Here is a 20,194-nt window from a genome sequence, read left to right on the forward strand (position 1 = left end):
AACCTGGGCGCCGCCACGGGCACAAGTCGGAACCGGAAGTCACTCTAGCCCCCGTCCTCTATGGCAGTCCGCGTTGGGCTTCCGCCGGAAGCGTCGCTGAGGCTGAAGCTGAGGGGAAAGAGGCTTTTCGGGGTCGAGAGCCATGGCGCCCGAGGAGGCCCAGGCGGGGCCTTCGCTTCCCGGAGCGCCCGCCTTGCCCCGCTCCGGGCTGCGGGTGTCCTTCGCGGAGGTGGCCGTGCGCTTCAGCCCGGGCGAGTGGGACCTGCTGGGCCCGTGGCAGAGGGCCCTGTACAAGGAGGTCACGCTGGAGAACTACGCCAATGTTCTCTCCCTGGGGGGGAGCAGCGGCCCGGACCCCTCGGATCCCGCCTGGAGGGGAGAACCGGGGCGCTTCGAAGAGGTCCTGCGCTCCCTCCAGGTGGTAGTAAAGGAGGAGGAGGAGGAAGAGGCAGGCCAGGCTCTGTGTTCCCTCCAAGAGAGGCAGTCGCAGAAGGAAAACGGGGAGGCCAGAGGTTTGGCAGGTGATCCTATGCACGAAGGAGGAGGACCTTGTGCGATGCTGCCAGCAGGACCTGAGCGCATAGAGGCGAACGGGAGCGGCGTGCGCAGAACCCAGAAGACGGGCGAGAGACCCTTTCGGTGCAGCCTGTGTGAGAAAGGCTTCAAATCCAAGTCAAACCTTAAGGAGCACCAGAGAGTGCACACAGGAGAGGCCCCCTACAAGTGCGAGCTGTGCGGGAAGAGCTTCAAGCGCAACTCCGCCCTGACGGACCACCGGAGGATTCACACAGGGGAGACCCCTTATAAGTGCGAGCGGTGTGACAAGAGCTTCATGCGCAAGTCGAGCCTTACCATGCACCAGGTGACCCACACCACCGAGAGACCGTACGTGTGCCGAGTGTGCGGGAAAGGGTTCTGTTACAAGGCAAAGTTGATCGAGCATGAAAGGACCCACACTGGAGAAAGGCCGTATAAATGCTCAGAATGTGGGCAGGGCTTCAATTACCGCACCAGCCTTCAGGCGCACCAGAGAACCCACACAGGGGAGAGGCCGTACAAGTGCTCAGACTGTGGCAAGAGGTATACTTCTCATTCCAACCTTAGTGTGCATCGGAGAATCCACACGAAAGAGAAGCCTTTTAAATGTTCAGAATGCGGGCAGAGCTTCTATTACAGGAACAGCCTTAAAGTGCATTGGAAAAGCCACACAAGGGAGAGGCCTCACAAGTGCTCAGACTGTGATCGGAGGTATACTTCTCTGTCGGGCCTTGTTAAACATCGGAAAATCCACACTGAAGGGAGGCCTTACAAATGCCCGGATTGTGAACAGAGCTTCCAGCTTAGCACGCAGCTTACTGCACACCAGAGAAGCCACGTAGGAGAGAAGCTGCACAAGTGCTCAGACTGTGGTAGAGGGTACAGTTCTCAATCAAACCTTGTTAGACATCAACTTGTCCACACGAACAAAAGGACTTTTAAATGCTCGGAATGTGAGCAGGGCTTCCAGTTCAGCACACAGCTTATTGCACACCAGAGAACCCATGAAGTGGTGAGGACGTAAGAATGCTTGGACTGCAACAAGGGCTCTGCTTCTCCTTTCAGTCTTTTTAAACGTAAAAGAATGCACCTTATAAATGCTCAAAATGCGAAGCCAGGCCTTGGGCTGACTAACATTCAATGTCCTTCTAAATGTGTTGTGGGAATGTGGGGGTTTCCTGGTCTGCTCCTGCTTTTATGTATTTTGTGCTCTTATTTTGTATTTTAATGTTGTGAACTGACCTCTGATCTTCAGATGAAGTGCAGTATAATAAATGAATAAAATAATTGTAACTCATAGGTCTGAAGGAGGCCCTCTCTTGCCTGCCTCTTTCTCTCCATAGGGAGCCCCCGGCGTCTGGGAGGAGCAGCAAGTTGCCAAGACACTTTTGTTTTTTTAAAAAACTTTTGAAATAGCTGACAGTCTGCTTTTTTTACTTCTCTTGTAATAAGACAGGCAAGAAAGAGCAAAATGCTGCAACCCAAATGCTTTTTCCTTCCACCCTGCATTTATTATTGTTAGTATCTATTTATTTATATTCAAGGTGCCTTACAGATAAAAATAAGAACAGCTGAAAGCATAAAGGGGAGAGCCAGTCATTAAGAAAACAATTAAACATTAATAGAATTAAAACCGTTTATAGAGACATAGATAAGATTTCTAAAAACGAAAAGATAGTACAATGATACCTCGGTTTACATCCGCTTCAGGTTATATACGCTTCAGGTTACAGACTCCGCTAACCCAGAAATAATACCTCGGGTTAAGAACTTTGCTTCAGGATGAGAACAGAAATTGTGCAGCGGCGGCAGCAGGAAGCCCCATTAGCTAAAGTGGTGCTTCAGGTTAAGAACAGTTTCAGGTTAAGAATGGACCTCTGGAACGAATTAAGTACTTAACCCGAGGTACCACTGTAAAAACAACATGGCACCAGTCGCCTCATTACAAGCAGTCATTCCTCGAAAGCCTGTTGGAATAAGATCTTGGCAGCAAGGAGGGAGCCAGCCTGGTTTCTCTAGGAAGAGAATTCCAAAGTCTAGGAGCGCTTACCTCAAAAAGCACTTGCCTAAGTTCTGAAACTCCATCTGGGACCAAATCTATTTATTCTGCATGCAGTGTGCTCTCATTGGTGGTTTGGGAAACATTCTGCACACATTAGCCACAAACCATATCTTATCATGTTTCTTATGAAATACTGCATTTTGATTTCACTCAACCAGCTTCAATCCGAACTGAGAAAATGACCTAGCCTGTATTTTTTGCCAGTTACGTGTACACAGTTGTAATCTAACCCCTGATTTTAAGGACTCTTATACGACTTTCCCAATTGCCATTATGCAATCTATGGTGTGACTGCGTTTGGAATACCATGTACAGTTCTCGTCACCTCCCCTCAAAAAGGGTATTGTAAAAGTGAAAAGGGTTTTAGAAAAGGGCAGCCAAAATGGTCAAAGTGGATGGATGAGGAAAGGTTGCCATGTTTGGGACTTTTTCGTTTAGAGAAAAGGCGAGTAGGTGGCGGCGTGATAGAGGTTTATAAACTGATGCATAGCACAGAGAAAGATGGTAGAGAAAGGTTTTTGTCCCTTTCTTACAGTAGTAGAGGAATGCGGGTGGCGCTGTGGTCTAAACCACAGACCTAGGGCTTGCCGATCAGAAGGTCGGCGGTTCGAATCCCCACGATGGGGGTGAGCTCCCGTTGCTCTGTCCCTGCTCCTGCCAACCTAGCAGTTCGAAAGCACGTCAAAGTGCAAGTAGATGAATAGGTACCGCTCCGGCGGGAAGGTAAACGGCGTTTCCGTGCACTGCTCTGGTTCGCCAGAAGCGGCTTCGTCGTGCTGGCCACATGACCCGGAAGCTGTACTCCGGCTCCCTTGGCCAATAAAGCGAGATGAGCGCTGCAACCCCAGAGTCAGTCACGACTGGACCTAATGGTCAGGGGTCCCTTTACCTTTACCTATACAGTGGTGCCTCGCAAGACGAAATTAATTCGTTCCACAAGTTTTTTCTTCTTGCGAGTTTTTCGTCTTGCGAAGCACGGTTTCCCATAGGAATGCATTGAAAATCAATCAATGCGTTCCTATGGAAACCGCCTTCAGACCAGGTCCGGGGACAGTCTGTCCCCCGACCTCTTCTGAAGGCTGGGGGGGGGGGACAAGGGCTTTCCTCCCGACTGCCAGCTTTTTAAAAGCCCCCAGGACAGCGGAGACTTCTCTGCTGTCCCGGGGGCTTTTAAAATGCTGGCAGGCGGCAGCGAAGCCTTCGCTGCCGCCCGCCAGCATTTTCAGATCGCCCGGGACAGTGGAGGAGTCTCCGCTGTCCCGGGGGCTTTTAAAATGCTGGCGGGTGGCAGCGAAGCCTTCGCTGCCGCCTGCCAGCATTTTCAGATCGCCCGGGACAGCGGAGAAGTCTCCGCTGTCCCGGGGGCTGGCGGGCGGCAGGGAAGCCTTCGCTGCCGCCTGCCAGCATTTTCAGATCGCCCGGGACAGCGGAGAAGTCTCTGCTGTCCCGGGGGCTGGCGGGCGGCAGCGAAGCCTTCGCTGCCGCCCGCCAGCATTTTCAGATCGCCCGGGACAGCGGAGAAGTCTCCGCTGTCCCGGGAAGGCAGGCGGGGGGAGCAAAGACTTTTGCCCCCCGCCGGCCTTCAGAAGAGGTCCAGGACCTCTTCTGAAGGCCGGCGGAGATTTCCCTATGGGCTTTCTTCTTGCGAAGCAAGCCCATAGGGAAATTCGTCTTGCGGAACGACTCAAAAACGGAAAACTCTTTCATCTTGCGAGTTTTTCATTTTGCGAGGCGTTCGTCTTGCGAGGCACCACTGTACCTTTACAGTAGTAGAAATCATGGAAAATGAAAATGAATGCTGGAAGATTCAGGACAGATTAAAGAAAGAGGACTTCATGCAGTGCATAGTTAAAACTGTAGCACCTCCTGTGGAAAATATCAACAGATGATAATAGCCTATTGTGAACCACCCTGTGATCTTTGGATGAAGGGAGGTATACAAATCAAATCAATAATATTCCTAAGCTTCTTAATAAGCTGAAAAACACACTCAATATTTTACTCTGCTAAAAGCCTTCCCAGTCACTTGTTCTTTTGTCTCTCTCACACGTGGGTCAGGAGGTTTAAATTTTAATCTACAGATTCTTTCCCTTTCAAATTGCAACCCCTCGCATGGGAGGCAACCTAGTAAGGTAAAGGGACCCCTGACCATTTTTTTTAATTGTTTTTCCACATTTATCACAAAAATGACATAACAAAACACACAAGAAAAACACATTACAATACATTAAACACAAAGAAATTTTTTTTCTTCAAATACCTAATTCTCATTTCATTTATAACTGACTTCTTCGAAACCCCTGTAACTGAATTTCATTATATCACCTATATGACAGTTCTCCAAATTCATGTTTCTAATAATATTAACTCCTTTCATTTACTAACCTTCTCTCCTTTATTAATATTTTAATCCTTAATATTTACTATCGCATATTCTTATTCTACCCCTAAGCCTATTAAGCCTATTTATTATTTCCAAGAATTTTCTATTTATCTTATATCACAATATTTAGCTAAATATTCTTTAATTTCTTCCAATCCTCATGTATCTCCTCCTTCTGGTCACGGATTCTTTCAGTCAGGTCGGCCAGCTCCAAAAAGTCCAACATCTTCATCTGCCATTCTTCTATTGGTATTTCTTGTTATTTCCACTTTTTGGCTAATAAAAGTCTTGCCGCTGTCGTGGCATACAAAAACAGTCTAACATCTTTTTGGGGCATTTCCAGTCCTAGTAATCCAAGTAGAAAGGCTTCTGGTTTCTTAATAAATGTATTTTTCAACATTTTTTTCAACTCATTATAAATTTTCCCCCAGAAGTCTTTCACCTTGGGACACGTCCACCACATATGATAAAAAGTACCTTCTTTTTCTTTACATTTCCAACACTGATTATCATTTGTATGATAGACCTTTGCTAATTTCACCGAGGTTAAGTACAATCTATACATCATTTTCATAATATTTTCTTTTAACACAGTACATGCAGTAAACTTAATCCCTTTCTTCCACAGCCTTTCCCAATCTTCCAACATTATATGGTGTCCAACATCTCTTGCCCAAAGCAGGCTCTTCTTAGACTCTACAGCACATCTCAAAAATTACACGTCGGGAGAATCGCTTGCCAATCCCAGCAGCCTTCTGCTGCCCCCAGGGAAACAAACAGAAGTGAAGAGAAAGTTAGAGATGAGAGAAGACTTTCACTTCTCAAATGGCATCAGCACAGTCAAGGGAGGGTTTTTACTCATGCATGGCTGACTCCACGTGGTCTCCACAAGCTTCTGCTTACTGGAACCAGCGGCGACGAAACCCCTTTTCAGCAGAGACCAAGTGACTTCCCTCCAAAGTACCATAAGTCACTCTCGGGTGCCGCGAGAGCAGTGACCCGGGTTCTCCCATCCCCAGGATGTCTCAGGATGTGACCTACGTGGACCTGAGATTCGGGAAGGTTCCTCTGGAGAAGATCCAGCGGCAAGGTACTGCGCGGCTGTCTTTCTGTCTGTCCAAACCTCCCAACGGCTTTGCAGCTTTTTCAATACTAGGGCAAAGTTTGCTGCTCACTCCCATCTCCTTTTCCAGAGACAAATGAGGAGGAGCTCACCTACGAGAACGTCCAGGGAGCCAGGCCTGAGGAAGAAAAGGCCCCCAGCAGCTTAGAGCCTGCAAAAGGTGAGTGTTGAGTATTGCCCTGGTGAGGTAGGTCTTGTCCCTGCCAGGGAGACCTGCTGCCAGTAAGGACTGGAGGGAAGATGCTTGAAAAACCACCTTCTGACCTGCAGACCCCTTCAGGTGTTGAGATTGGCGGTGGGAGCCCTCTTGGTGGTTCCTCTCCCCTCAGAGGCTTCTGGGGTGGTCCAGGAGGACAGGGCCTCCTTTGTGGCGGCCCCTAAGCTGCGGCACCCTCATTGCACAGCTTCCAGAGGATGCTGAAGACACACCTCTTCCCCCTGGCTTTTGACCCTGGCTGTGTGTGTTTTTAAGGACCCACCTTATTTTTGTGTGACTCTAAGTAAAGGTAAAGGGACCTCTGACCATTAGGTCCAGTCGTGACTGACTCTGGGGTTGCGGCGCTCATCTCGCTTTATTGGCCGAGGGAGCCGGTGTACAGCTTCCGGGTCAAGTGGCCAGCAGGACTAAGCCGCTTCTGGCGAACCAGAGCAGCGCACGGAAACGCCGTTTACCTTCCCGCCGGAGTGGTGCCTATTTATCTACATGCACTTTGACGTGCCTTTGAACTGCTACGTTGGCAGGAGCAGGGACTGAGCAATGGGAGCTCGCCCCGTCGTGGGGATTTGAACCGCTGATCTTCTGATCGGAAAGTTTTAGGCTCTGTGGTCTAGACCACAGCGCCTCCCACGTCCCACCTTGTGTGTGACTGTAGTTTGTTTTAAATATGGTGCTCTAATTGCTGTTACCCTCCCTGGGACATTTGGGTAATGAAAGAAGTGTCTGCAGGACTAGATGGGCTTGACCCAGGAGGCAATTCTTGTGTTTAATGCTTTAGTTATTCCGGTAGTGATGCTGTTTGCTGCTTTGGGCTATCATTTAGGAAAGGGAGGGTGGTAGGTTATCTTTCAAATAAAAGCATAACGACAGCGCCTGCTTCTGAACTCTTAGGAACTAAAGGTTCTGCATACATAGGAGGTTTCTTGTCCACTTCTCTGTTTTGCTGCTGAGTTCACTGACTCCCAGTACGTTTCCGAGCACAATTCAGAGTGTTGGTGCTGACCTTTAAAGCCCTAAACGGCCTCAGTCCAGTATACCTGAAGGAGCGTCTCCACTTCCATAGTTTTGCCCGAACACTGAGGTCCAGCGCCGAGGGCCTTTTCGGTGGTGGCACCCGCCCTGTGGAACACCCTCCCACCAGATGTCAAAGAGAAAAATAACTACCAAACTTTTAGAAGACATCTGAAGGCAGCCCTGTTTAGGGAAGCTTTTAATGTTTAATAGGTTATTGTATTTTAATATTCTGTTGGAAGCCGCCCAGAGTGGCTGGGGAAACCCAGCCAGATCTTTCCCTGCCGCTCACAAATGCATTTCTTTCGTAGTTCTAATTTGGAAACAGCATGGTGTTTCATGAATATTGCTGTGAGCTGCTTTTTTCTGGACACGCAGATCCGTGGTTCCTCTTCCCTTTCTCCCCCACCCACAGCGTTTTAGAAGACATCCGAAGGCAGCCCTGTTTAGGGAAGTTTTTAATGTTTGGTGTTTTATCGTGTTTTTAATATTCTGTTGGGAGCCGCCCAGAGTGGCTGGAGAAAACCAGCCACGTGGGTGGGGTATAAGTAATAAATTATAGTATTATTAGGGGAGGGATCATAGAATTGTAGATTTGGGAGGTGGCCCCCCAAAGGTCCTCTAGTCCAACCCCTTGCACTGCAGAAATCACAACTCGAGAATCCCTGGAAGGTAGCCATAAGACCTCTTTTAAGAACCAGAGGCCCCAAAGGCAAACCAGGAAGCAGGATCTCTCCCCCTCCTGCAGTTTCCAGCAACTGGGATTCAGAATCATTTCCTGCCTCTTGACTGTGGAGACTGAGCAGAGCCACTTTGGCTAGGAGCCTTTGGTAGTCCTCTCCTCCTCCTCCACGAATTTCCCCAGCTCGATTTTGAAGCCATCCAAGTTGGTTGACATTCCTGCCTCCTGTGGGATGGAGTTCCACAGTTTATCCCTTCCTCGGGTTTCTCTTCTAGGGCCGAGGCGTCAAACCTACTATGCAGCCGTGGCCCTCCTGGCAGTCTCCCTCTTCTTCTTTGCCACTACTGTCGGATTCGTAGTCGGTTGTGAGTATTTATTTAAGCTGTTTGTAACCTGCCGCTCTTCAGGATTCACGTGGTTCACAAGATTGAGGAGCATCTTGCAGCAACACAGTATTTAACCGAAACACAGCCTGATGTGGAATCAGACAATATCTTCTTCTTCTTCTTCTTCTTCTTCTTCTTCTTCTTCTTCTTCTTCTTCGTCTTCGTCTTCGTCTTCGTCTTCGTCTTCGTCTTCCTTTTCTCTTCTTCTTCTTCTTCTTCTTCTTCTTCTTCTTCTTCGTCTTCGTCTTCGTCTTCGTCTTCGTCTTCCTTTTCTCTTCTTCTTCTTCTTCTTCTTCTTCTTCTTCTTCTTCTTCTTCTTCTTCTTCTTCCTTTTCTTCTTCTTCTTCGTCTTCGTCTTCGTCTTCGTCATCTTCTTCCTTTTCTCCTCCTCCTCCTCCTCCTCCTCCTCTTCTTCTTCTTCTTCTTCTTCTTCTTCTTTGGCGATCACTCGTAGCTGAGTAAGATTGTCTTCCATAAACCCAGTTTTAACAATGAGTCTGTAAGTGACTGTGGAGGCCAATTCTGGATCCACACGTCCTTCCACAGTGGGGCCGTTGGTTTCCGGGAGTTGATCACGGTGTGGATTTGCCAAGCATGCCTTCCTCTTAGCACGTTTCTCCCTTGCATCCTGAGTTCGAGTGTCTTCCAAGCCCATGACACCTTTGGTAAAGCCTGTTCTCCAACTGGAGCGCTCGCAGGCCAGCGTTTCCCAGCTGTCGGTGTTTATACTACATTTTTTTAGATTTTACACATCACTTGGGAAGACAGGAGAACTAATAGCAGTGTACTGGAAGAAGCAAAGATCACCAGTGTTGAAGCAAGCAATATACAGAGAACGTAACTGCACGAGCCGAGAGAGGCCAAATGCCTGCTCAAATATTTACCTGCCACTGGAGCTCTGCTAGCATTGGTGCTCAGTAGCAGCCATGTTCCCATGAGAGCATCAATATCTAAAAAGAGCTCTCAGGCTGGATCAGGCCAAACATTCACACAAGTGCCTGAAAGGGAGGCTTCACAGCAGGTCCTGAGTGCAAATGTCTTCTCCAACTGTTGATCCCCATTATCGGGTATTCAGAGGTAGACTGTGCCTGGGCATGGAGGTTCTGCTATCTCAATAGGCCTCCATAGGAAGAGCCTGGCTGCTGGGTCAAGCCAGTGGTCCATCTAAGTCCAGCATCTTGTTTGCACAGTGGACAATCAGATAGACAGGGTGGGAAGAAGACTGTAGGTGGGAAATAAATACACTAGCTAAGTGGTATTCAGAGGCAGGCAGCCTCCAGCCTCCAGCAGTTTCCCCTCCAGGGGAATGGGAGAGGTGGGAAATTGCAATTTCACATAGCCTAACTGAGGATTTCTTCAAAAACAGCTCTGGGTGTGTCTTTATTTATTTTTATTTTATAAAACGTATGCATCACTCAACTGTAAAACACTCCCCCTCTGCCCCCCCAACCTCAAAGGGGTTTACAAAAATTGACACAATCCAGCTACCACTTAAGAAAAATTAACAGCAGTGATTTAAAACTTTCAACCTGAGAGGCAGTGACTGGCCCAACGTCAACACTAGTAGACTTCATGGCCTTCAAGTGGGGATTTATTTATTATTTTATTTCATAAAATTTATACACCGCTGGATTGGTTTTTTAAAAAAAAACAACAATCCAAAAACAAGAAAAACAAGAAAAAATTCAAAGCCATACTTTGAAACATACAAACAGTTAAAATACTTGAAGCAGATTACCGTATTTTTCGCTCTATAACACGCACCTGACCATAACATGCACATCGTTTTTAGAGGAGGAAAACAAGGGGGGGGGGGGAATTCTGAATGAAACAGTGGATGTATCATTTTTGTGCCTCATGCTGTGGCCACAGACATGTGATCTGATGGTGAATTTGGGGTGACCCAACGCAAAGATCCTGAGGATCCATGTGGATCCATGCTTTGTAACCACGTTTTTGCACCATTGCAGCCCCAGGCAACAGTGGGTGCATGATTTTTTTGGTGCAGGCTGTAGCCATGGACATGTAATGTGATCTGATGGTGAATTTGGGGTGACCCAATGCAAAGATCCTGAGGATCCATGTGGATCCGTGCTTTGTAACGTTTTAAGTGGGGAGGGAAGGAAAAACACAGAAGGGACAAGGAGCACGAGAGGGGTGTGCAGAGAAGCAGCTGGCTAAGAATGCAGGAGAGGGGTTTAACGGGAGGGAGGAAAGGAAGGCAAAAGTTTCCCCCCACCCACCCACCCAAGCCAGCCCCCCCCCCTCTCCCACCTGCATGTTTTCCGGCTGCCTGCGAGTCCCTAAAATGCTTCCCTGGATGCAGCAGCACCGGAGCATGGAGAGGAATTAGAAGGAAGGACGTGATCCTTTCCTTTCCCCTCTGCTTGCCTGGAGGCGAGGGGATTTGCCTGCTCTTTGTTCCGTTTGAGCAAACAGGAACCGAAACAGAAGAGGGTGGGCAGTAAGACCCTGAGGCAGAATGCAGGAAAGCAAGTTTCCTCTCTTCAGGCGTCCCTCCTCCCTGACGCGCGATAGGATTTTTGCCTGATTTTTGCCTCTGCACTCGAGCCAGTCGGCTCCAGGGACCACACATTCGCTCAATAACACGCACAGACATTTCCCCGTACTTTTTAGAATAAAAAATCTGCGTGTTATAGAGAGAAAAGTACGGTAAAACTTCCTCTCTTTTTTAGTTTTTTTATTCAAAATTAAAACAAGACATTTTATCCAAAAACATATCATCCCTGTTTTCCCCCTCATCCCCCCATTTTTCCTCCCTCCCCCCCCAAAACCCACCCACCCCCACCCCCCGACCTCCCTCAGTTCCTGTCTTTGGTTTCTCTGAGACTGCTGTTTTCTGCATGTTACAAAGTTGTATAGATCCTCAAACTATTTAGCTGATTATTATCAATAAAAAGTTTGTGAATGTTTATTCAAAACCAGCCAAGGAGTCCAATTCGCTTTGTTGGGTCTTCAGATACTTTGTGAAAGGTTCCCATTCATCCTTAAAGTCACAGTTATGCTTGTCCCGTAGCTTATATGTCAGTTTTGCCAGTTCTGCATAGTCCGTCAATTTTTCTTGCGTGATTCTTTAGAATCAACTAAAGAATCAGATTAAAACTTCCTAAGCCGACGGGGCCTCACACCTGTTAGCAATTGTGGTGCAGCGTTTTGCAATGACCAAACGCAAGGGAAGCCCCACAGAGAGCGCATTGCAGTAGTCCAGCCTCTCTGCCCTGCTGCCTGCAGCCCAGCCCAGAACGCCCCCAAGAGAACAGCATTGTTGGCCCCCGGTCATCCACCTCCCCTGTGCTTTGCAGACTGGCAGGTCTCCCGGCAACTAGGCGAGGCTTCCCAAGCCCACGCCGCAAACAGCAGCGCCCTGGCCCAGAGGATCAGAACCCAGGAGGAGAGCCTGGCTGAGGCCCGGGAGATGCTACGAGAAGCCGAGGCGGGACTCAAACGCGCCGGGGAAGAGCTGAGGCGAGCAGAGAGCAATCTGACCTTCCTGCATCAGGACCAGGGCAGACTGGAAGAGAAGAACCGGGAGATGGAGACCAATCTGATGCACGCCAGATCTTGCCAGCAGATCGGTACGTCCAGTTTGCCCCCTATTCCAGCCGGGCTGGGAGAGTTCCCCTTGCTGATCGCTGCCGCTGGGAATCATGGTGTAATAAACAAAAATCTGCCCTTATTCCCTTATGGGGGACACAAGAGCACTTAGAGAGTCCTTTGTAGGTTCTCCATCGGTTGGAGAAAAATAACAGAGGCCAACCAGAGAATATTGAGAAGCAAAGCAGCTTGTAAGCCTGATCTTTATTGATCTGTTGAAACAGGGTGCTCCCCTCTCACGCAGGAAAGGAGGAGGACCCAGAACCTATATGTGCCTGCCCTTAAATAGGTAAAAGGTAAAGGGACCCCTGACCATTAGGTCATCGTGGCTGACTCTGGGGTTGTGGCGCTCATCTCGCTTTATTGGCCGAGGGAGCTGGCGTACAGCTTCTGGGCCATGTGGCCAGCATGACTAAGCCGCTTCTGGCAAACCAGAACAGTGCACGGAAACGCCATTTACCTTCCTGCTGGAGTGGTACCTATTTATCTACTTGCACTTTGACGTGCTTTCGAACTGCTAGGTTGGCAGGAGCAGGGACCGAGCAACAGGAGCTCACCCCATTGTGGGGATTTGAACCGTCGACCTTCTGATCGGCAAGCCCTGGGCTCTGTGGTTTAACCCACAGTGCCACCTGCGTCCCAGTACAGAACAGCAACACTTTCAGAAGGGAAACTAACTTCCAACCATACTCAGACTTCCTGTCTCACTCTCACTCAGACACTCACATGATGTATACAAAACACATTACAACAGTACCACTCGATGGGGCAGTTCAGATAGATAAAAATCCTAAAATATGCATGGCTGCTGCATTGCACCACGTACTATTTCAGACATGCGGATGATGCACTCATTAGGCGCACTATATTTAGGACACTTTCATTAATTTTCCCGTAAGGGGGTGATTCTTGCCCAGCAGAACCTGCACACAAAAGACATGTGCTCACACTTCCTGCGCTGTCTGTGCGACGGCGGCTGAGCGCTCTTCATGCTCTGATGCTCCAGCAAATGTGGGTGATGAGCTGCATCTCTGCCTTCATTTTTGTTGTCAAAACTGCCATTTGTTCATTTCTTCTTAGCTGCTGATTTCTCCCTAATGGCTACCACTCCTTTGTTTTCCAGAACCCCCCTGGAACACTTGTTTTCAACATTTTGAGCTACCTTGACCAACCACATTCTTTCTGCGGTGGCGGGGGGGGGGAGGGGATTCTCACTTGCGCTGGGCTGGGCTTCATGAATCACCAGAATGAGTTTCCCCCGTTCTGCCCCCAGTGCAATGGGAGATTCCCCTCCTTTTACTAGTGCTTGCCAAACTAAAGAATCTTTCCATATTGCTGGTAAAGGTAAAGGGACCCCTGACCATTAGGTCCAGTTGTGGCCGGCTCTGGGGTTGCGGCGCTCATCTCACTTTATTGGCCGAGGGAGCCGGCGTACAGCTTCCGGGTCATGTGGCCAGCATGACTAAGCCGCTTCTGGCGAACCAGAGCAGTGCATGGAAATGCCGTTTACCTTCCCGCCGGAGCGGTACCTATTTATCTACTTGACCTTCATGCTTTCAAAATGCTAGGCTGGCAGGAGCAGGGACCGAGCAACGGGAGCTCACCCCGTCGTGGGGATTCGAACCGCCAACCTTCTGATTGGCAAGTTCTAGGCTCTGTTTTTTAACCCACAGCGCCACCCGCGTCCCATATTGCTGGTACCCAGGGGCAAAAAATTATGGAAGCAGAAGGAATAAAGCAGACTCTCCCAGGTGCCCCTATTTTCCAGGGATATTCCCAAATTTACAGAAGCCGTCCCCGTTTTTGATTTGATCCCGGAATGTCCCACTTTTCCTTGGGATGTCCTTATATTCATCAGATAAATGTCCAGAGGGTCCAGAGTTATGCGGCCCCCGAGCCAAGGAGATAAGTAACTGTACAACCCTTAGAAGACACCTGAAGGCAGCCCTGCATAGGGAAGGTTTTTTAAAATGTTTAATGTTTTATTATGTTTTTATGTATGTTGGAAGCCACCCAGAGTGGCTGCAGCAACTGAGTCAGATGGGCAGGATATATATAATAAAATTATTATTATTATTATTATTATTATTATTATTATTATTATTATTGAATAGGACATCTCCATTTTCATCAGAGAAATGTTGGAGGGTATGATAAAGTAGAAAGCAACGTTAGGCCAGAACAAACATCAGTTGGCCACAATGACTGGCAGTCACAGGAGAATTGCCATCCGTGTTAACACCTGCCTTGATTTTACAGTTTTATATCTTATTTTTTACCCAAATTGTTTTATTTATTGCAAGATCTTTTGTTGTGCAGCATTCAAATAAGGGTAGTAATTGGGGGGGGGGTCTTATTTCTGGCCTGAGACAACCCTGGAGAGGACTTTGGGGTTTCTGCTAATATTACCCAAGTATGGGCTCTGGGGTCAATTAAATGTCTCACAGATGCCTCCATCTGTCTAAATGCATGGCTTTACAGTCAAGCAAAGAGTGCATAAGAGTGTATGGTTTTTCCCCCTTTCCCCTGCAAAAACCCATTCTTTAGCGCTGAATCGGTGCAAACAGCAATCTTTGGAAAACCTGAATTGCCATTTGTTCCAATTCAGCATTAAAGAGTGGATTTTCCTGGGGGGAAAGAGACTTGGACATGGACTGGAAAAATTCTGCCTAGGAAGTGAGGGGCAAAAGGGTAGTGTGGATGAGTCCTTAAAAGGTAAAGGGACCCCTGACCGTTAGGTCCAGTCGTGACCGACTCTGGGGTTGCGGCGCTCATCTTGCTTTATTGGCTGAGGGAGCCGGCGTCCAGCTTCTGGGTCATGTGGCCAACATGACCAAGCCGCTTCTGGCGAACCAGAGCAGCGCACGGAAACGCCGTTTACCTTCCCGCCGGAGCGGTACCTATTTATCTACTTGACCTTCGTGCTTTCAAACTGCTAGGTTGGCAGGAGCAGGGACCGAGCAACGGGAGCTCACCCCGTCGTGGGGATTTGAACCGCCGACCTTCTGATTGGCAAGTTCTAGGCTCTGTGGTTTAACCCACAGCCCCACCTGTGTTCCGGATGAGTCCTTAATGATCCCTGCCACCCTGCAGACGTAGCACAGACCAGCTTATGGAGCTTGTGGCCTCTGAACAAATAGCATCTCACCCCATTGGCTGGGGGTCTCTGAGGTGCCCTGAGCCCAGCTGGGAAGAGCTGCAGCCAAGACCCTCTCCTGGCCCATTGTTTCTCTTTCCCAGGCTGCTGCCCCCCTCAGTGGAAGCTTTTCCGATGGAAATGCCTGTGGGTTTCAGCGGAAAAGAGGACTTGGGCAGAAAGCAAGACTGACTGTGCGAACAACAAATCCCTGCTGCTTGTTTTGAGAGATCCCTGGAGTGCTGAGGAGCTGCAGCGTTCCCAAGTCTTAATGGTCTGGTGGAAACGGGTAGCATGGCCTAATGGGTGGGGTGAGGGAGGGAGGGGCTCCACCGTCAATCCTGAAGGGGGAACTTGAAGGCCACTCCATGCTCACAGCACAGAAAGGGGAAAGGTGAGGGAAATGTGGCGTTCACAGCCAATCTTAAAAAGCGGAAAGGACCCTGTTGCAACTTTGCTGCCTCTCCTCAAAGGCTGTCTGTTGAGGGATGCAGACTGGCTGCAGATCAGAGCAGGATTGGGCCCCTGCCTTCCTGCTTTTCCCCTTTATGTCACTCCTCCTTGCCGCCTGCAAGAGCTGCGAAATGAGGCAAGTATGGTGTATTTTTTAGTATAGTGTATTTTATAGTATAGTATAGTGTATTGTTTATATGCCTGTTGTCTTTGTCCATGGAGTTTTCTTGGCAGGGATACTGGAGTGGCTTGCCAGTTCCTCCTCCAGGTGGATCACGTTTGGTCAAAACTCTCCACTATGACCTGCCTGTCTTGGGTGCCCTGCTCGGCATAGTTCATAGCTTCTCTGAGTTATTCAAGCCCCTTCGCCACAGCAAGGCAGTGATCCATGAAGGGGCAGTGATCCATGAAGGGGATTTTTTGACCAAACTGCGGGAGGCAGTGGAAGACAGGAGTGCCTGGCGTGCTCTGGTCCGTGGGGTCATGAAGATTCGGACACGACTAAACGACTAAACAACAACAACATAGTGTATTTTAAAATGGGGTTTCAGAGTTTTTAGGGGTTTTTATAGTATAGTATGTGGGACACGGGTGGCGCTGTGGGTAAAAGCCTCAGTGCCTAGGGCTTGCCGATCGAAAGGTCGGCGGTTCGAATCCCCGCGGTGGGGTGCATTCCCGTTGCTCGGTCCCAGCGCCTGCCAACCTAGCAGTTCGAAAGCACCCCTAAGTGCAAGTAGATAAATAGGGACCGCTTACTAGCGGGAAGGTAAACGGCGTTTCCGTGTGCTGCGCTGGTGCCGGTTCGCCAGAGCAGCTTCGTCGCGCTGGCCACGTGACCCGGAAGTGTCTTCGGACGGCGTCGGCTCCCGGCCTCTAGAGTGAGATGAGCGCACAACCCTAGAGTCTGTCAAGACTGGCCCGTACGGGCAGGGGTACCTTTACCTTTACCTTTTTATAGTGTATTTTAAAATGGGGTTTTAGAGTTTAGGGGTTTTTGAATGTTTTATGTAGTTTTTCAATTTCATTGTTCTGTATGGGACAATGACAATAAAGATATCGTATATTGTATATCGTATATCGTAAGGGCTGTGATAAGGATGCGCTATTTTCGAGACTTCTGTCCTGTGGCTTTTCTTGTCCCAGAGCAGGAACGCGTTCCCTCTCCCTACAGTTCTAACCCCAGGAAAGTATGATATGATATGATATGTTTATTGTCATTGTCCCACACAGAACAATGAAATTGAAAGAGCTACATAAGACATTCAAAAACCCCTAAAAACTCTGAAACCCCATTTTATAACACAATATACTCCTATAAAAAGGACTGACCATTAGTTCCAGTCGTGGCTGACTCTGGGGTTGCAGCGCTCATCTCGCTTTATTGGCCGAGGGAGCCGGCGTACAGCTTCCGGGTCATGTGGCCAGCATGACTAAGCCGCTTCTGGCGAACCAGAGCAGCTCACGGAAACGCTGTTTACCTTCCTGCCAGAGTGGTACCTATTTATCTTCTTGCACTTTGACGTGCTTTCGAACTGCTAGGTTGGCAGGAAATATACTCTTATAGAGACCTCCCTAAGTAGCCGAACAGACAGCAGCAAAGAGCTCTGTGGAACCTCAACGATGGCCCTCTTGTCTTTGGGGCGGGTGTGGGGAGGGACGGTTTCCCTCAGCTGTCTTCCTGATCTGGCCCCGCTGAGAGGGAAATTGAGTAAGCCCCTTGGAAGCAGGTGCTCCCACCCAGCCATCAAACTAGCAGCCCCCTCTCTCAGTAGACATGGCGTGAGGCTGGTCATTCAGGACTCCAACGCTTTGCTTCTTCTCCTAACTCTAGAATTCTCTGCATTCAACACCATTTTGGATTGGGCTGAAAGGAATATTGAGATGGGTGGATGATTCACTCTATTCAGGGTAAGTAGAGAGGCACTGAGCTGTTTGCCACTCACTAAGGAGCAGAACGTAACACATATTTCAGCCCGGACACTGAGGTCCAGCGCCAAGGGCCTTCTGGCGGTTCCCTCACTGCGAGATGTGAGGTTACAGGGAACCAGGCAGAGGGCCTTCTCGGTGGTGGCACCCGCCCTGTGGAACACCCTCCCACCAGATGTCAAAGAGAACAACAATTACCAGACTTTTAGAAGATATCTGAAGGCAGCCCTGTTTAGGGAAGCTTTTAATGTTTAATAGGTTATTGTATTTTAATATTCTGTTGGACGTTGCCCAGAGTGGCTGGGAAAACCTAGCCAGATGGGTGGGGTATAAATAATAAATGATGATGATGATGATGATGATGACGACGACGACAACATGGTCCTGCCTCCTTTTAATGCCCAGCCAGACTATTGGCCTTTTATAATCTAGCTTGAAGGGTTGCCCTTCTCCATTCTCTCCCAAGCAGAGGCCCACTGGCCATTTGCAAGGATCGACACCTCACAGTGCAAAATCTCCCATTTTCCAGGGACAATCCCAGATTCACAGAAGCCGTCCCGGTTTCTGATTTGATCCTGGAATGTCCCGCTTTTCCTTAGGGCGTCCCTATTTTCATTGAAGAAATGTTGGAGGGTCTGGAGTTATGTGACCCCCTAGTCAAGGAGATAAGTAACTATGCAACCTTTAGAAAACACCTGAAGGAAGCCCTGTATAGGGAAGGTTTTTTTTAATGTTTAATGTTTTATTATGTTTTTATATACTGTCATACCTTGGCTCTCAAACACTTGGCTCCCAAACAAATCGGCTCCCGAATGACCTGGTTTTTGAACAATTTTTGGAAGCCGAACGTCCGGCACAACTGGAAGCAGTGCCTTGGTTTTTGAACGGTTCTGGGAGTCGAACGGACTCCCGGAACTCATTCTGTTGGAGAACCAAGGTACAACTGTATGTTGGAAGCCACCCAAAGTGTCTGGGTCAACCCAGTCAGATGGACTGGGTAACAACAACAACAACAATGGAATAGGACGTCCCTATTTTCATTGGAGAAATGTTGGAGGGTATGAAAATAAGTATTGGCCTTGGAAGAGCTCATCCAAACTTGATTGTGCAAGCTGATCTTTGCTGCTGAATCGGAGCAAATATCATTTGGGTTTTCTCTGGACTGATGTTTGCACTAATGAACTGGGTTTTTCCCTGTGGAAAGTGGTGGGGCAGGGGCAAAAGCACTTGGACCCATGCCTAGAAAGCGCAGGGCAAGTGGGAAACTGCGTAGACCCAGGCCTTATAGATATGGGGCCAGAGGGAGCAGAGATGAGCCCAGGGCAGCCGGCCTGTTTCACATTTGAGCCGTTTGGCGATGGTCAAATCTGGCTTCCAAAGTCACTACAGATACTTCAGAATGTGAGCATTACAAACGGCAAGGCAAGCTGTGACCTTTTTGCTTTGTTGATTAATATTCTTTCAGACCTCTGGAACTTAAACGTAAGAAGGAGTGTGTGCAAGTGAGCCAAGAAGGCCTGAAACAAGAATCCTGTGGCAGAAAGTCTCTGTACATCTGTCAAAAGATAGCCAAGTCCAGTCCCTGGTCATGAACAGCTGAGAGTCAGAACCGTTTTTGATCTGCTGCAAATCACCCAGAGATCTTGCAGGAGGTCCAGATCTATCTCCTCCTACCCCCTGGTCTGTCTGGTGGTGTGACCGCTCTTTTTTTACAAGATGCTCATGGCCCCAGCCCATGCACACACCTTTCCCAGTATTCAAACAAAGGCTAAAGACAGCAATCGATATCCGTGTTTTTGTGATACTGCCTATTTTGTAAGGAGTTTAAAATAAACTGCTTATTTCAGAATAAATTGGCACTTCTTGTTGTTATTTAGTCGTTTAGTCGTGTCCGACTCTTCGTGACCCCATGGACCAGAGCACGCCAAGCACTCCTGTCTTCCACTGCCTCCCACAAAAAACTCCTAAAAACTTTGATACCCCGTTTTTAAATACAATATACACCCATACAGACTCCTTAGGTAAAGGTAAAGGGACCCCTGACCATTAGGTCCTGTCACGGACGACTCGTTTGTCCGCAGACAGCTTCCGGGTCATGTGGCCAGCATGACTAAGCCGCTTCTGGTGAACCAGAGCAGCGCATGGAAATGCCATTTACCTTCCCGCCAGAGCAGTACCTATTTATCTACTTGCACTCTGAGGTGCTTTTGAACTGCTAGGTTGGCAGGAGCAGGGACCAAGCAACAGGAGCTCACCCCGTCGCGGGGATTCGAACCGCCGACCTTCTGATCGGCAAGTCCTAGGCTCTGTGGTTTAGACCACAGAGCCACCCGGGTCCCTCTTCTAATCTAAGAAGCATTTATTTACAGAAGCAATAAATCAGCATTCCGGGAGGTCATCAGCAAAACCGAAAGTATTCTGTCTCACAGAAGAAAGAGCAACCACCCCCCCTATATGGGACCACCCCCCCAGCGGGCAGGACACACACTCTGAGCTATTAACCCTGTAAGCTCTGGTTCTCTTCACACAGTCTTATTCATTTGTAACAAAAAGAAGTTTACTCACGCCCAGGCAGAGCACAGTGTGATCCCTGAAGGCAGGTTTTAGGCTTAAAGTTACAAATACAGTAGTATCTTGGGATGTGAACGAAATCCGTTCCGGAG

General features: G+C 48.6%; 2 protein-coding genes across 2 annotated transcripts in view; both read left to right on the forward strand.

The window, feature by feature from the left end:
• The first annotated feature begins 62 nt into the window (after positions 1–62).
• LOC128420217 (zinc finger protein 501-like) overlaps positions 63–20,194 on the forward strand; it is a 169,167-nt gene continuing 149,035 nt past the window's right edge. Inside the window, exon 1 of the mRNA XM_053401769.1 lies at positions 63–1,696. Coding sequence (XP_053257744.1) covers positions 143–1,561 — 1,419 coding nt within the window. The 5' untranslated portion in view covers positions 63–142 and the 3' untranslated portion in view covers positions 1,562–1,696. The remainder of the gene's footprint in view (positions 1,697–20,194) is intronic.
• On the forward strand, positions 5,375–19,343 carry LOC128420226 (B-cell differentiation antigen CD72-like). Its single transcript, XM_053401792.1, has 7 exons — positions 5,375–6,072; positions 6,176–6,265; positions 8,291–8,380; positions 11,725–11,997; positions 15,257–15,426; positions 17,437–17,513; positions 18,997–19,343. Exons 1-7 carry the CDS (start codon positions 6,003–6,005, stop codon positions 19,121–19,123), a joined length of 897 nt encoding a protein of 298 aa, XP_053257767.1. The 5' UTR covers positions 5,375–6,002; the 3' UTR covers positions 19,124–19,343.

This window comes from Podarcis raffonei, chromosome 8 (genome assembly GCF_027172205.1).
Source record: "Podarcis raffonei isolate rPodRaf1 chromosome 8, rPodRaf1.pri, whole genome shotgun sequence".
NCBI lineage: Eukaryota > Metazoa > Chordata > Lepidosauria > Squamata > Lacertidae > Podarcis > Podarcis raffonei.

What these genes read in the sequence shown, in the direction of transcription:
- LOC128420226 (XM_053401792.1), top strand. Translation starts at nt 6,003, where the DNA reads ATGTCTCAGGATGTGACCTACGTGGACCTGAGATTCGGGAAGGTTCCT. An exon ending in GGAGAAGATCCAGCGGCAAG is followed by an intron (nt 6,073 to 6,175) that starts GTACTGCGCGGC and finishes CTCCTTTTCCAG; the next exon opens with AGACAAATGAGGAGGAGCTC. An exon ending in AGCGTTCCCAAGTCTTAATG is followed by an intron (nt 15,427 to 17,436) that starts GTCTGGTGGAAA and finishes TCCTAACTCTAG; the next exon opens with AATTCTCTGCATTCAACACC.